The sequence below is a fragment of the Pogonomyrmex barbatus genome, unplaced genomic scaffold, assembly GCF_055798465.1.
Source record: "Pogonomyrmex barbatus isolate J1 unplaced genomic scaffold, ASM5579846v1 scaffold9, whole genome shotgun sequence".
Classification (NCBI taxonomy): domain Eukaryota; kingdom Metazoa; phylum Arthropoda; class Insecta; order Hymenoptera; family Formicidae; genus Pogonomyrmex; species Pogonomyrmex barbatus.
The window spans coordinates 4,072,889-4,084,890 of record NW_028297193.1 but is presented as its reverse complement, the minus strand read 5'-3'; the positions used below and the strand labels follow the sequence as shown (position 1 = coordinate 4,084,890).

At 37.5% G+C, this 12,002-nt stretch overlaps 3 protein-coding genes and 1 long non-coding RNA gene across 6 annotated transcripts; 2 read left to right on the top strand and 2 right to left on the bottom strand.

Moving 5' to 3' along the window:
- Positions 1-377: 377 nt before the first annotated feature.
- Positions 378-3,198, bottom strand: LOC148934542 (uncharacterized). The gene has a single exon (XM_089084558.1). It carries the CDS (start codon positions 3,196-3,198, stop codon positions 532-534), a length of 2,667 nt encoding a protein of 888 aa, XP_088940684.1. The 3' UTR covers positions 378-531.
- Positions 2,663-6,351, top strand: LOC105429081 (uncharacterized). 2 transcript variants are annotated; one of them, XM_089084575.1, is made up of 4 exons: positions 2,663-4,086; positions 4,351-4,571; positions 5,181-5,333; positions 5,403-6,351. In XM_089084575.1, the coding sequence occupies exons 1-4, from the start codon at positions 3,993-3,995 to the stop codon at positions 5,895-5,897; spliced, it is 963 nt and encodes a 320-aa protein (XP_088940701.1). In that variant the 5' UTR covers positions 2,663-3,992; the 3' UTR covers positions 5,898-6,351. The 2 variants fall into 2 exon arrangements, with proteins under 2 accessions (XP_088940701.1, XP_025074540.2); XM_025218755.2 differs by having other exon boundaries at positions 5,181-6,351.
- Positions 6,352-6,510: 159 nt separating this feature from the next.
- Mlc1 (Myosin light chain alkali) lies at positions 6,511-10,437 on the top strand. 2 transcript variants are annotated; one of them, XM_011641805.3, is made up of 6 exons: positions 6,511-6,651; positions 6,835-6,862; positions 7,899-8,207; positions 8,535-8,621; positions 8,978-9,045; positions 9,939-10,437. In XM_011641805.3, the coding sequence occupies exons 1-5, from the start codon at positions 6,649-6,651 to the stop codon at positions 9,007-9,009; spliced, it is 459 nt and encodes a 152-aa protein (XP_011640107.2). In that variant the 5' UTR covers positions 6,511-6,648; the 3' UTR covers positions 9,010-9,045; positions 9,939-10,437. The 2 variants fall into 2 exon arrangements, with proteins under 2 accessions (XP_011640107.2, XP_011640106.2); XM_011641804.3 differs by lacking the exon at positions 8,978-9,045.
- Positions 8,267-8,978, bottom strand: LOC148934541 (uncharacterized). Its single transcript, XR_016141249.1, has 2 exons — positions 8,835-8,978; positions 8,267-8,697 (listed from the first exon to the last, which is right to left on the bottom strand). It is a non-coding gene; the product is annotated as an uncharacterized LOC148934541 (long non-coding RNA).
- Positions 10,438-12,002: the final 1,565 nt, after the last annotated feature.

The window sequence follows — 12,002 nt, the reverse complement described above, 5'->3', positions numbered from 1 at the left end:
GTCCTCGCGGGGTGGGATAGTGAATGCGCGTGCGACTCTCTCGGAAAATCCAATGCGCCGGTCGTTCCATCGATCAGCCCAGGAATCTGCTGCTGGACCACCCCTACGGGGGGGAGGCGAGCCACCCCACGTAGCGCGCCGCGCCACGTCCCTATCAACCCATTTACCCACCTACCCCATCCAGCTTGAGCGGCGCCCGATATAACGATGGGCGAGGCCATCTTCCGCGGAGCAATGACTGGCGAAGAACGCGCAATTTACTTTCTTGTAATTTACCATCCGCTTCGAAGCAGGGTGTGTACTCTTAGATTATAGATAGATTGATCGAAGGATAGCAACCGATAATTTATTTCTCATGCTAGATCGATCTAGCTCTCTCTCGCGTCATAAAGATCATAGCCATTTAGGATATGAAATATGCGATGATATCGTAAAAAAATAAAGAAGACATCAAAGGTGATGAAAAACGTTTAAATGAGATCGATATGGAATCAACACGTACACGTAGGTATATATATTTGGATTCTGTAATTAATTAATCTGCTTCGTCTTCCATTCACCGTTTAAGTTGACATCCTTATGTGTGTCGAGGCATTCTTCGAGCTTCTTGTTAAATAAATTCTCATCTTTCAACATCATATCCAATTCGAATATGATTTTGCGTGCAAACGTCGTTACGTCGCTTGTTTTCGAAGTTTCTTCAGGATTTACTGGACTGATTTCTATGCAAATTTCTGTATTACCATCTACATCATCGACTATTCTTGTCGCTTCTTCATTTATTGTTCTACATATGTCACGCCATAATTCTTTCTCACCAGGATGAAGAATTTCAACTAATTCTCGAAAATTGTCCCAATCCATATCTTTGCTGTTTTCCAGAATTTTACGATAAGTTGACAAAATCTCTGTGTCATTGCTAATAACATTTTTTAACGACGCATCTTTATAAATAATTTGTCGTGTAATTTTTGTAGAATTATTTGCAAGTTTGTTAGAAGAAATGAGAACATTATTGTCATTTTTGGTAAAACTCTTGGATTTAATCAGATTCTGGCTACATGTATTTAAATCTTGTTCTTTAAGCAAGCGATTCTTATCTTCTGATAACTCTGACAATTTCATTGAAATGCGATCATTCGCGCAATTATTTATTAACTTATTATCTATTTTGTAACACTTATTGGAATAAACAAATGCGGCATCTACGGATTTAGAATGCAGCAACTTTTCGTTTTTTAACACGCCGCTTGTTAAATATTTCTCGTAAAAAAATATCGAATCCTCATCCGACGATACAATTGTTTTGATTAAATGACAAACCTTCCTTCGCGTTTCTGGCGATAATCGAACCAGAACATTCGAATTACGCAGTTCGTTTATCGATCTTTTTGCCTTACCAGAATGTTTGTCCTTTGCAATTTGAGCTCTGACATGTCGAGCGATATCTAGGGAAGGTCTTGACGAAACTAATTTGCGACCTCGAGGAATATCTTCGTCGTCTATATTAAATATCTTATATTTTTTTTGTAAAAATTCCATTCGTTCGTGTATCGAATTCTCAACAGATGACGAGCTAAAGACCGTAGCATCGCTTTCCTTTTTTTGCTCCAACAGATCTTCGAGAGAATCCTTCTCCATGTAATTAGAACAATTATCCGTTTTTATTTTCTCTATTGTATTAGAATGTGGAATATTTGTAGAAAAGTTAACGTTTCTTCCATTATTATCTATTCCCATCATAGGTAAGTAGTGATATTTATCTAAAGCAATTTGAGGTAAATGTCCTGATTCGTCGAACAACCAAAATCCTGCATCGCTTTGCGGGTAATCATCTCGAATGTCATACAAGACGGAACTCTGTCCATTTCTCGCAACTTCCAGGCGAGGATTGCGCCTTTCTTGCAATTTTGAAAGAAATTCATCTTCTCTCTTATCTAACTCCGTGAATTGACCGACTGCCAAATATTTCATAGTATCAATAATTGGATAAATATCACCGTGCTTGTAAAATAACCCTTGTGAAGCTTGGATCTTTTGCGCGATATTAGAAAGGCGATCTCTTGCTAACAAATCGTCGATTTGCGATTTAACTTCGTATGAAATTTCCCTTATGACTTCTTCCTTGTCAATACCAACGGAAGCTTTTATCGTATTTGAAGATTCATGCTTTCTACCATTGTTTCGTACGGCACTATCGTATTTTTTATTCCTTTTATTCCTTGTTTCCATATTAAATAATTGATTAATAGCATTATTATCAAGATAAAATTTATTTTTAATATTGGTTTTTATATTATTAGTCTTATTTGAAGTTCCAATATTTCTTCTTGCTACAAAAGCGCGTTCTTTAGTTGACAATAATTCCATTTCGCTCAATTTATCTGTATATTCAACTGGATTATTCATTTTAAGATCATTAATTCTTGATTTTACATTAGTTTTTAAATGTGGAAAACTTATTGAAATTTCTGATTCCTCATTATTATGATCACTATTAATACAATTGCGTTTAATCATTGTAGTCTCATTATGTTTACTTTTTGTTTCATTCATGCTTTCTTCAATAGCAGAATTTGATTTTAACATATAACTTATAACTCCGCAACGTTCGCATTTATAAAAAGACGAATCATTTAAAAGAAGATCCTCTAATTTTTTATCGTGATGTTGGGTTAACAAATACTGCAATGTTCGCAAAATCTCATTGCAGCAGTTATTAGTTGATGAAGAAACTTTAGGATCAGAAATAAAGTTGAGTATTTTGCAAACCGCTCCTAGCTCGAAGAAGGGTACATTTGATGTATTATTCATATCTTTATGTATTTGAAAATGTGTATCTTTTACATTTATTTTGTCTTTTATTTCAATGTATTTTTTTTCATTTTCATGTAATATGGATATCATCTGTTTGTCTGACTCTAAAGAAGAACGTGAAAAATCTTGATTTAATTCTTGATTTAATTCTTGATAGTTAAATGGCAAGGACGTGATTTTTAATCTTTTACAGTTTATATTCTCATTTCTTCTTTCGTTTTTATCAAATGGAAGATAGAAATCTCGTTCACTTTCTTGCTCATTTATAGTACTTAAAGTTCTTATAGAAGATGCTACTGTGTTACTCAAAGATGTAGTTTGAAATGTTTGAAATGTAATTGATGGAACCACCGTTACCTCACATGAATTATTAAAATCCATGATGATACACAATCATCTTCTTCTTGTGATAATACATCTCTGTCTACGTTGATTTCTAGTAAAGACGAATTACATCATTTACAGATTTTTAAATATCTTTCATGAATACCAATTAAATGCGTTATAATATATAATTTGTTCAATAAATAATTTTATGACCAATTGTGTTGCGCAGTTATTCTTCAACCTTAAAACAGATTATGAAAAGTATATCTTCATGAATTTAATACTTATATTATTTAAATTAAAATTGGATTATATGTACTCGATAATATTACAAGATGTATTTCCATCAGACTAATGTACAATTACATAATGAATATAGGTTAAGTTTGACAAGATTAACATGAAATTTGCCATTTAAATACTTCTCTCATCAATTTCAACTTTACAAGAACTGATAAAGATACCTTTTCAATTATCACTCATCGCTCATTTTTAAATCAGCGATAAAAAAAGTCACTGAATTGTCAGTAGTCAAATATCGCATGAAAAGCGATCATCAATCATTTCAGAATGCAGCAAGATTGCAAATTATATAAAAAAAAATTAATTTTGTAGGGAATAAATGGCATGAAACTTAAAAGATTGTGTTCTAATTTTTGTACAAAAAATATCAAATATACACAATTTACAAATATATTAAACAAAAAACATTTTCGTATGCGGCGATTAAAAACTGTTGCGTTGTGAATAATCGTATGCGATCGATATCTACTCTCGAGAAAATTAACAAATGACTGTTTAAACGTCCTATCAGAATCGATGCGTGAAAGAGGTTGCCTTTTGTGAGAATGCCCCAAATCATGGCAGAGGCCTTTGCGAGAGGACTGCTAGACAAGATAATGGTACAAGTTCTGGACGTCATAGATTGCGATGCAGAGGATGGTAAGGTGCAAGAGAGAGAGAGAGAGAGAGAGAGAGAGAGAAAGAGAGACAGAAAGCTCGTCTGTACGTTTCGTGAATATAACGGCGTTGAATAACGACTTTGTTACATACGTATACGATGTTGTTCATTGACAAACGTTGTTCTGTAACAGCATGGTTCTCTATCGCGATCGATATACGTCTCGCGATAATAATTGCGTTCAGACGCGTATAATTATCGGCATTAGATGCAAATAATCTATACACTATGAATACCATTATTAGGAAAATCCTGGGAAGAACATGTCAACGAGGAAACAGACGATGTACAACCGGAAGCCGGATTTGTACACGGTAGACCGGAAGCAAACGAACATACACATGTAAATTATAGCAAGGCCGAGGAGATAGAATTGATCGCGAAGATAGTTCGTGACTTGCGCGACATACAAATCGGAGATTCGCGTTATGTACTTCCGCCTTCATTGTTAGCAGTGGAGAAACAGGTAATTGGATATGTAACTATACGGAAGTCAACCAACTTTTCGAGACATAATTATTCTATTATAATTAGTTGCGAAGATTATAGTTATTTAGGAAAGTCATGGATGACAGAAATATAAAAGACTTCAAATATGATAAATCTCTTTTAATAAGTTGTATAATAGAATATTAAACTGCTTTTTTACATAAATGTAAATGCACATATTGTTTCTTTTTTTTTAATTTTACTTCAAAATTATTTATTTCTTAGAGAAGCTTAACATTGCGTTGACTTTAGTTTTATTATATCAGTTTTATTATATCAAAATTATTATAATCGTATTTGTTTTGAGGTTAAAGTATATAAAATAAATATACTTATCTAATTTTATTTTATACAAAGAACAAATATCGTATTTCTGTACACTTATTTTTCGTCACATTTGGCTTTAGACGAGCTGTACGGCCGCATTTGCAAAGTATTCACGTGCAAGAAATCTCGCGTGTGCAACGTGTTCGCGATTCATTTTAGCTTCCCGCTTATGCCGCATTAATTCCACGCGCAATTTCCGCGTGCGTACAACGACAAGAAGGTTTACTCACGAGACACGTGCTTGTCTTTATTTGAACAGGTGAAATGCGCTACGTGCAATGTCGATGGTGTGTCGATTGCAAATCCAGCGGCCAATGTCACCGATATTCAACGCACGACCCAGGGTCAAGGTGATACACATCAAACTGTACACGCAACGAATCCCGAGACTGAGCTGACGGATCCGATGAAGGTAATTCAGAAGAAGAAGGAAGGTGAGGTAGCCAACGAGGCGACCAGTGTGTCCATCGGTCTGTTACAGCAGATGATCGAAGACCTGGAGGACAAGACAGTTTGCTCCGAAGATAACTCCTCTTCAAATTCGATCAGTAAGGAATGCATCACTGTTTGGGAAGAAAAAGAGGAACTGATTAGGTCTATCGAGGGAAATGCTGGCAATACCGTGGCAGAGACTCTTCGAAGTAGCGAATCAATCGGTCGCTTTCGCATCGTCGAACTGAAGCATGACGAAGAACTGAAGTCTCACTCAAGTCAACATGTGGCGTCCATCTCGAGAGAACCCGACCTTGAAGAAGTCCAGATCGAGAAACGCACGTCAAACTCGTTGTCTTCATTAAAACCATCGTATTTAAACCATATTAAAACCAACGACGGATCCGCAATTGTCGATCAAATACTGCCCATTGATGATGCAGAGAAGCGAAAAACATTTGACGAAGCGAAAAAGAGGAAGAAAAGTCTAGGGAGTCGATTGAGGAAACTCTTCCGTACCGTCTTTGGCCGCCGGAAGAATTGATGCTAAGTTCCGGAAGGAACTTGGCACTTGTTACCTTGCAATTTACCTCAAACAACGACTCTCATTCGTTCATACAGCAGCTCGTCAGTCGTACGTTTTTTAGAGGGAAACGTCTGTGAATACAGCGAGTAAAAATAACCGACCGGTGTGTAGTCATCAGCTGCTGGTCCCCGTAACTTCGGCGTCTCACACGACTTCGGCGATGCGTGAATCAGATTAGATATCTCTCTGATTATATATTTCTAGATGATAATTGCAACGTTGTGTACACGAACCTGCAAAATTCTATAAAATATATAATAATGATCTTACATAATGCGTGTCACATTTCTGCGGTAGCTTAAGTGATTTAGTTTAGAGAATGATAGCGATGATAGAAAGTAGATTCGCGTCATCGAAGACCAAGAGTATATTTTTGCCTAATGCATCCACCGGACGTTGCGGATCTGGCAATCTGACATAAGAATGTTGTCGTCGTCAACATAGAAGTCTTATTTATCTCAGTGGGAAGAGGCATTTCTTCGATTCTTGCCTCTCATCGCTTCTCGAACTGTTTTTGGATCGCGGTGTTGCCATGCTCCGTCGTCGATGGTCCGGGCTGAGACTCTCAGAGATCTGGACCTCAGCGTCATTTCAGGGTGTCCTCGTAGCGCCATCTGCAGAAATAAAATGAGTAAATTTGGTAACACCGGGAACCACTTCTGGTTCAAGCTTCGTTCGATCAACATCCACTGGTACCAGACGATCAACAATGGTAAGTCTCGATACATTCCCAGCTCTTCTCTTTCACAGTTGAAAACCTTTCTTTGATAGCTTTCTCGAAAGTGATGTAGATATAAAAGATTATAGTTAAATTATTATTTTATTAATTTTAATATATGAATTGAATTGTCGAAATGGAAAGCTTCAACATAATGAAAAAAAATCTGTATTTCAGGCAGACCTCAGCAGCAAAGATGTCGAAAGTGAGTAAAGTAAATCTTCAAAAAGTTCTTTTATTTTCAACGTGTTCCATATAAATTGTACGGAAATTAACGAAGATAGATTAATCAATTTACATCAGTGAAGTTATAAGTGATTTCTAAACGTAACTTTGCAGCTCTGAGTCACGCGATCAGAAAAAAGTGAGACGAGTTTAAATAGAAAAATTTAACCAGGGCAATAAAATTTGTGCCAAATCATATCACTTTATTAATTAGTGACCATTATTAACATTAAAACAATTTTTATAGAAATTTTTATTAAAATTTATAACATAAATAATAACATTAATAAATTAAATATTTCTAGAAATGTTTTATGTTCTCTTTAATTAATAAATAACCATATCTTTAAAAATGTTATTGTTTTATATTATTTAATACTATAATAATTGTTAAATTATTTAACAAAATATTTAAAAGTGATTGCTATTTCTAAATTTAACACTAAACATTTTTTCTACAATAAATTAAATATATGAAAAAGGTGTTGTCCAACTTCTTGAAAAGTTAAAGATTTTTTTTGTCAAAATTTATATCTATTTATATATTTTTTTAACAATTCTTTTTTAGTAGGTCCAATAATACGCAAATTTTTTCACGTCGTATTGCGTGTCATTTTTGAAGTTATATAACGACTCATCGGGTAGATGAATGCGACCGTAGCATGTCAAAAATAGGTTGGTAGGCTGTTCTTATATGGTTCGGCGGGGGTAATCTGACCCACTGCTTCCACCACCGGCTTCTTCAATCGGCGGGTTGGTGGGGCTCTCTAACCATCTCTCTCGAAATAGAAGAATATTTTTGAACTAGGTACGCACGCGGTACCCCGTGCTTACGACTGGTATTAACCCAAATTTCGCATTTCGTATATTTAAAAGCTGAACCAAACACATGATGGCAAACTATATCATAAAGCTAGTATTTAATCATAGAGTGATTTGATCATTGGCTCAAATTCCTTCACAAAGATATTTACAACTAGAAAAATGCATACGAAATCACTCTTTTTGTCGAAAAGGGGCAGAGTTCGCTTTCTCCATTTACGATGATGACGGTACCAACGTCATCGATGCGGTTAATCTTGGCAACGTCCTTCGCGCGTTGAACTTGAACCCCACGAATGCAACCATCGAGAAATTGGGCGGCACGAAAAAGAAGGGCGAGAAGAAATTGAAACTGGACGAATTCCTGCCTATCTTCAGCCAGTGTAAAAAGGACAAGGAACAAGGATGCTATGAGGACTTCCTCGAGTGTTTGAAGTTGTATGATAAACAGGAAAACGGCATGATGCTCGGTGCAGAATTGTCCCATACGCTCCTGTCACTTGGTACGATTAGCTCTCTTTATAATTATTTAAAGCGTATAAAAGCGTATAAAAACTTATAATTAAAACAACTTTTTTATTTTTATTATGTAATTACATTATACATATAATTTTATAATATTATAAATTTTTTTTAAGTAGATTAAAAATCTATTTATATGTAAGTCTTAGAATAGAACCGCCTGTACGCAGCTTCACAATATTGCAAATATAATAAACATTAATTTATAAATTGATTTTCAGAAAGAAGTTATGTGTAATTCATGAACGCTCCATCTGTGAGAGAAAGAAAATAAATTAATATTACTTAAATATTCGCATTTGTCATAGGCGAACGTCTTACTGACGCGGAATGCGAGGAAGTGCTGAAGGACTGCATGGACACAGAAGACGATGATGGTTTCATCCCCTATGCCCGTAAGTATCGATCCATGAATCGGTCATCGATCCATGAATGCGTTCCCCGAGATAGACGAAGAGTGTTAGATCCCACCTGCATTTATAAATCACGTTGATATATACAGCACGTTAGTTTAAGAAAAATTGTTGAAATCCCTATCTATTCTTTAAGCCCCCTAAATTTGTTTTATTAGAGTTAGAAAGTCCCCCTCGTATATATAATATACAGACCCCCATATATAATGTAATGATAAATCCTTTAATTTGTAATATGGCCCCTCCGGTAATTTCCGGCAACGTGACAAGACTCCCTCGGATTCGATTTGTTCCTTCTCCATCGTTTGACACATTTTCCACATTTTTGTGTTTCGCAGCCTTCTTGAAGAAGATGATGGTGCTGTTGTAAATGGTCGAGGTGTTATTCAGACAATGATCGTCCATCGTGAGTACATCCAGTAGCACGTGACTCCGTGATTGTCTCTCCTTCTTCTGTCTTTTTCTCTCTGTCTCTCTCTCTGTCTCTTTATCTATTAACAAAATCTCGTTTTCATTTTCTCACTCAGCATATTTCAGAATTTATAGGACGCAGCGTTGCAGCAGCAACAGGGATGCTGGAAATCGATAACCCGCTTCTCGCGCAGAAACGTACGAAGATTTTGCTCGCGCGCGAAGTCAACGACCTGACAAGATCGTCGAGAAAAATTACGTGGAATAAAATTAATTGAGTCGCTCGCAAAAAATTAAAACAAAACAGAAAGCACCTACCTATTGAACAAAACTTTTTTTAAAACTTGTCTTACAGATTTTAAATGGGATTTAATTTCGACTTTATTAAAATGTTAAAAATTAAAAATTTCTAATTAAAAATTTCTAATTCTTTAATTTCCTTAAAAAAAAAAAGAATAAATAATTAGACCCTAAATCCATTGTATTACATGCATTTTACTTTGATTACAAAATTGCATAAATTACCATTCTTCCGTGTACATATATGATATTTCTATTGTAAGAACAGTTCTTAACTTTCTAACTGTTCCATTTCTTCGCTATATAAATTATTAATGCTTCTCTGTATTTATTTTATCTCTATCGCTTCTACGTGTTTATCGCTTCTACATGTTTTGCTATTGAGAGAAGTCTATATGGTAGCACAAGAAACTGAGTACTGACTTTGCCGACATTTGAATGAGAAATCGTCACAGCTTTACGCATAGACTAATTCTCTATCTCTGCCTTGAAATACTCGTATCGTCTATGAGAACAATTGCTTGACTCGTCAATGTTCGCGATTTATCTGCGTAGAAAAAGGTATTGATCATCTCATTTTGTTCGCAGCGTTCCTTCGTAATCTGTGTGAGAGGGCGGCAGCGCCAAACGACGAATAGTTGGATGATCGCTGTCAACATCTATCCGCCAAGCTCCACGTCGACGATGGACACATTCGCCATATTCGCTCGTCATATTCACCGTCCTTCTCATCCCGCCGCTGAATCACGCGAGGATCCATTTAATAATTTGCATGTGAATCGTGATCCTGGAATCAACAACGTCGAAGCGCCAGCAGCATTTTATCGGGAAAAAGCAAGATAGGAGAAAAACCCTCACGATCATTGAGTTCAAAAAGAAGATCATTTCATTTGGAACGCACGCAACATACTCATATTACTCGATTTGGTTTCATATATATTGTTAAATTTGCAGAATACGAAAGTATGTGTATCTTAATAGCAACATTGTACAAAGTCGAATGAAACGATCGGTATTAATTTACTTCTTACTGTTACTGTAATAAATCGAACTCCTCTCGAACCAACGGAGAGGATTAAAAGTTGTCTATTATGCGTCTTCTTGAAAATATCTTGTTTGATACACACAGTGCCTTCTTCTGATATTTTTTAATTCTTTTGTTTAATATAATGTAATTTTCAATGTAATATGTCACGAAGACTATTAGATTAACTTAGATTCTTTGTCGCGTTGCGAGAATATAAATCTCGCTATTTTTGTCCGACTGACATTTTCTTGCTCTACTTAAGCAATCGCGTGAGAAACATAGACAACAAGGCATGCCATTGCCGAAATCTATTTTATTACTGCGTCAGCACGTTGGATTTCCGTCATACAAAATGTAATGCTAGTATAATGTCTCCTCTAAACTTTAATCGTACATCATACAACACGAGATAATTATTAAAATAGATCTTCTTCTTCTTTTGTTCGGAATATTTTGTATACGTATCATACGTTATAATTTAAGTACTTCGAAACTATCGAAGTTGTGTCGAAGAGTTGTCAAGTCTAAAGTTTTGAGAACTAAAATCGATAAACATAACTTCCGCGTAGAACCGCGAATGGAATTCAGCTGAATAAAATTGAAGTTAATGGAAAACGATAAATCTCACGATTCGCGGATTAATTTAGAGATCGAGACTGGAGCAAATTCATACTGACATGAGTAAATTTAAATCGAGAAAGATCTTCGGTTGATCTCCCATTGCGGTACACGTCTCTCCTCAGCATCCGCAGAGCGAGAGCGCGAGGGGAACGTGGCTCGATCGATAAATCGCGTTTAAGCGCGGATTTCGCGCACAATTTCTCTCCTCTCCTCTCGTGTCGCTCGTCATCGTCGCGTATGTACCTGCCTAATGACGGAGCGCGTTTGTTGTGGGTGGACGAGCACGACGCGTTCGTTCGTACGCGCTCGGCAGGCTTCGCTTACAGGGACAGAGGCAGGCGTGGGGCCGCAGCTTGGTCCCGGCAAGCCGGCGGCAGCGGCGGCGGCGGTGGAGGCGGCGGTCGAGCCAGTCGGTTCAAACGCGTCGGTTCAAGCGCGTTGCGCGTCTGCCTCTCTGGTCGTCCCCGAGTGGTGTCATCGTCTGTCGTTCACTGTCGCAGCTCGTTTACTTCTCATCCTCCCTCGTTCTCGCGTTGTCTCCTCGCGTACGTGTGGCACATCGGCGGATTCTGGTTACGGCCAGGTCGGCGCGCGCGCGCGCGAAACGTTGAAGCGGAGTGCTCGACGCGGAGTGAGCTCGCGAGAGAAGAGAAATCTCCGGGGCAGACCCCAAGACAACCACCGCCTAGATCGCCCCCCGAGGATGACGGACGTTCAGGTGAACCCGGGCAAGGATATCGCCAGGCTGCAGCAGAGCGAGACGGCCGCGGCGCAGCAAACAGGTTGGTCCCGTTTCGCGGACTCCTCCGCGGTTCCTCCACGCGTTGACGTTTATTTTCGCGACCGATGACAACCTTGAGACAACCATCCGTGGTCCATGGGCATCGCCGATTGGAGGAACGCGAGCGCGCGCGCGCTTACCGCCATTTTGACCCCAGTCGCATAGAGAGAGGATTTAATCTCGCGGAAAAATCACGCTTTTCCGCTTCTCGTATTGTCCTCGC

Bases quoted from the DNA above. Each gene is read 5' to 3' on its own strand.
- LOC148934542 (XM_089084558.1), bottom strand. From the start codon at position 3,198: ATGGATTTTAATAATTCATGTGAGGTAACGGTGGTTCCATCAATTACA.
- LOC105429081 (XM_025218755.2), top strand. From the start codon at position 3,993: ATGCCCCAAATCATGGCAGAGGCCTTTGCGAGAGGACTGCTAGACAAG. The intron at 4,087-4,350 runs GTAAGGTGCAAG...TACCATTATTAG, and splicing joins AGATTGCGATGCAGAGGATG to GAAAATCCTGGGAAGAACAT. The intron at 4,572-5,180 runs GTAATTGGATAT...TTATTTGAACAG, and splicing joins TGTTAGCAGTGGAGAAACAG to GTGAAATGCGCTACGTGCAA.
- Mlc1 (XM_011641804.3), top strand. The intron at 8,208-8,534 runs GTACGATTAGCT...CATTTGTCATAG, and splicing joins CCATACGCTCCTGTCACTTG to GCGAACGTCTTACTGACGCG. The intron at 8,622-9,938 runs GTAAGTATCGAT...TTTTGTTCGCAG, and splicing joins TGGTTTCATCCCCTATGCCC to CGTTCCTTCGTAATCTGTGT.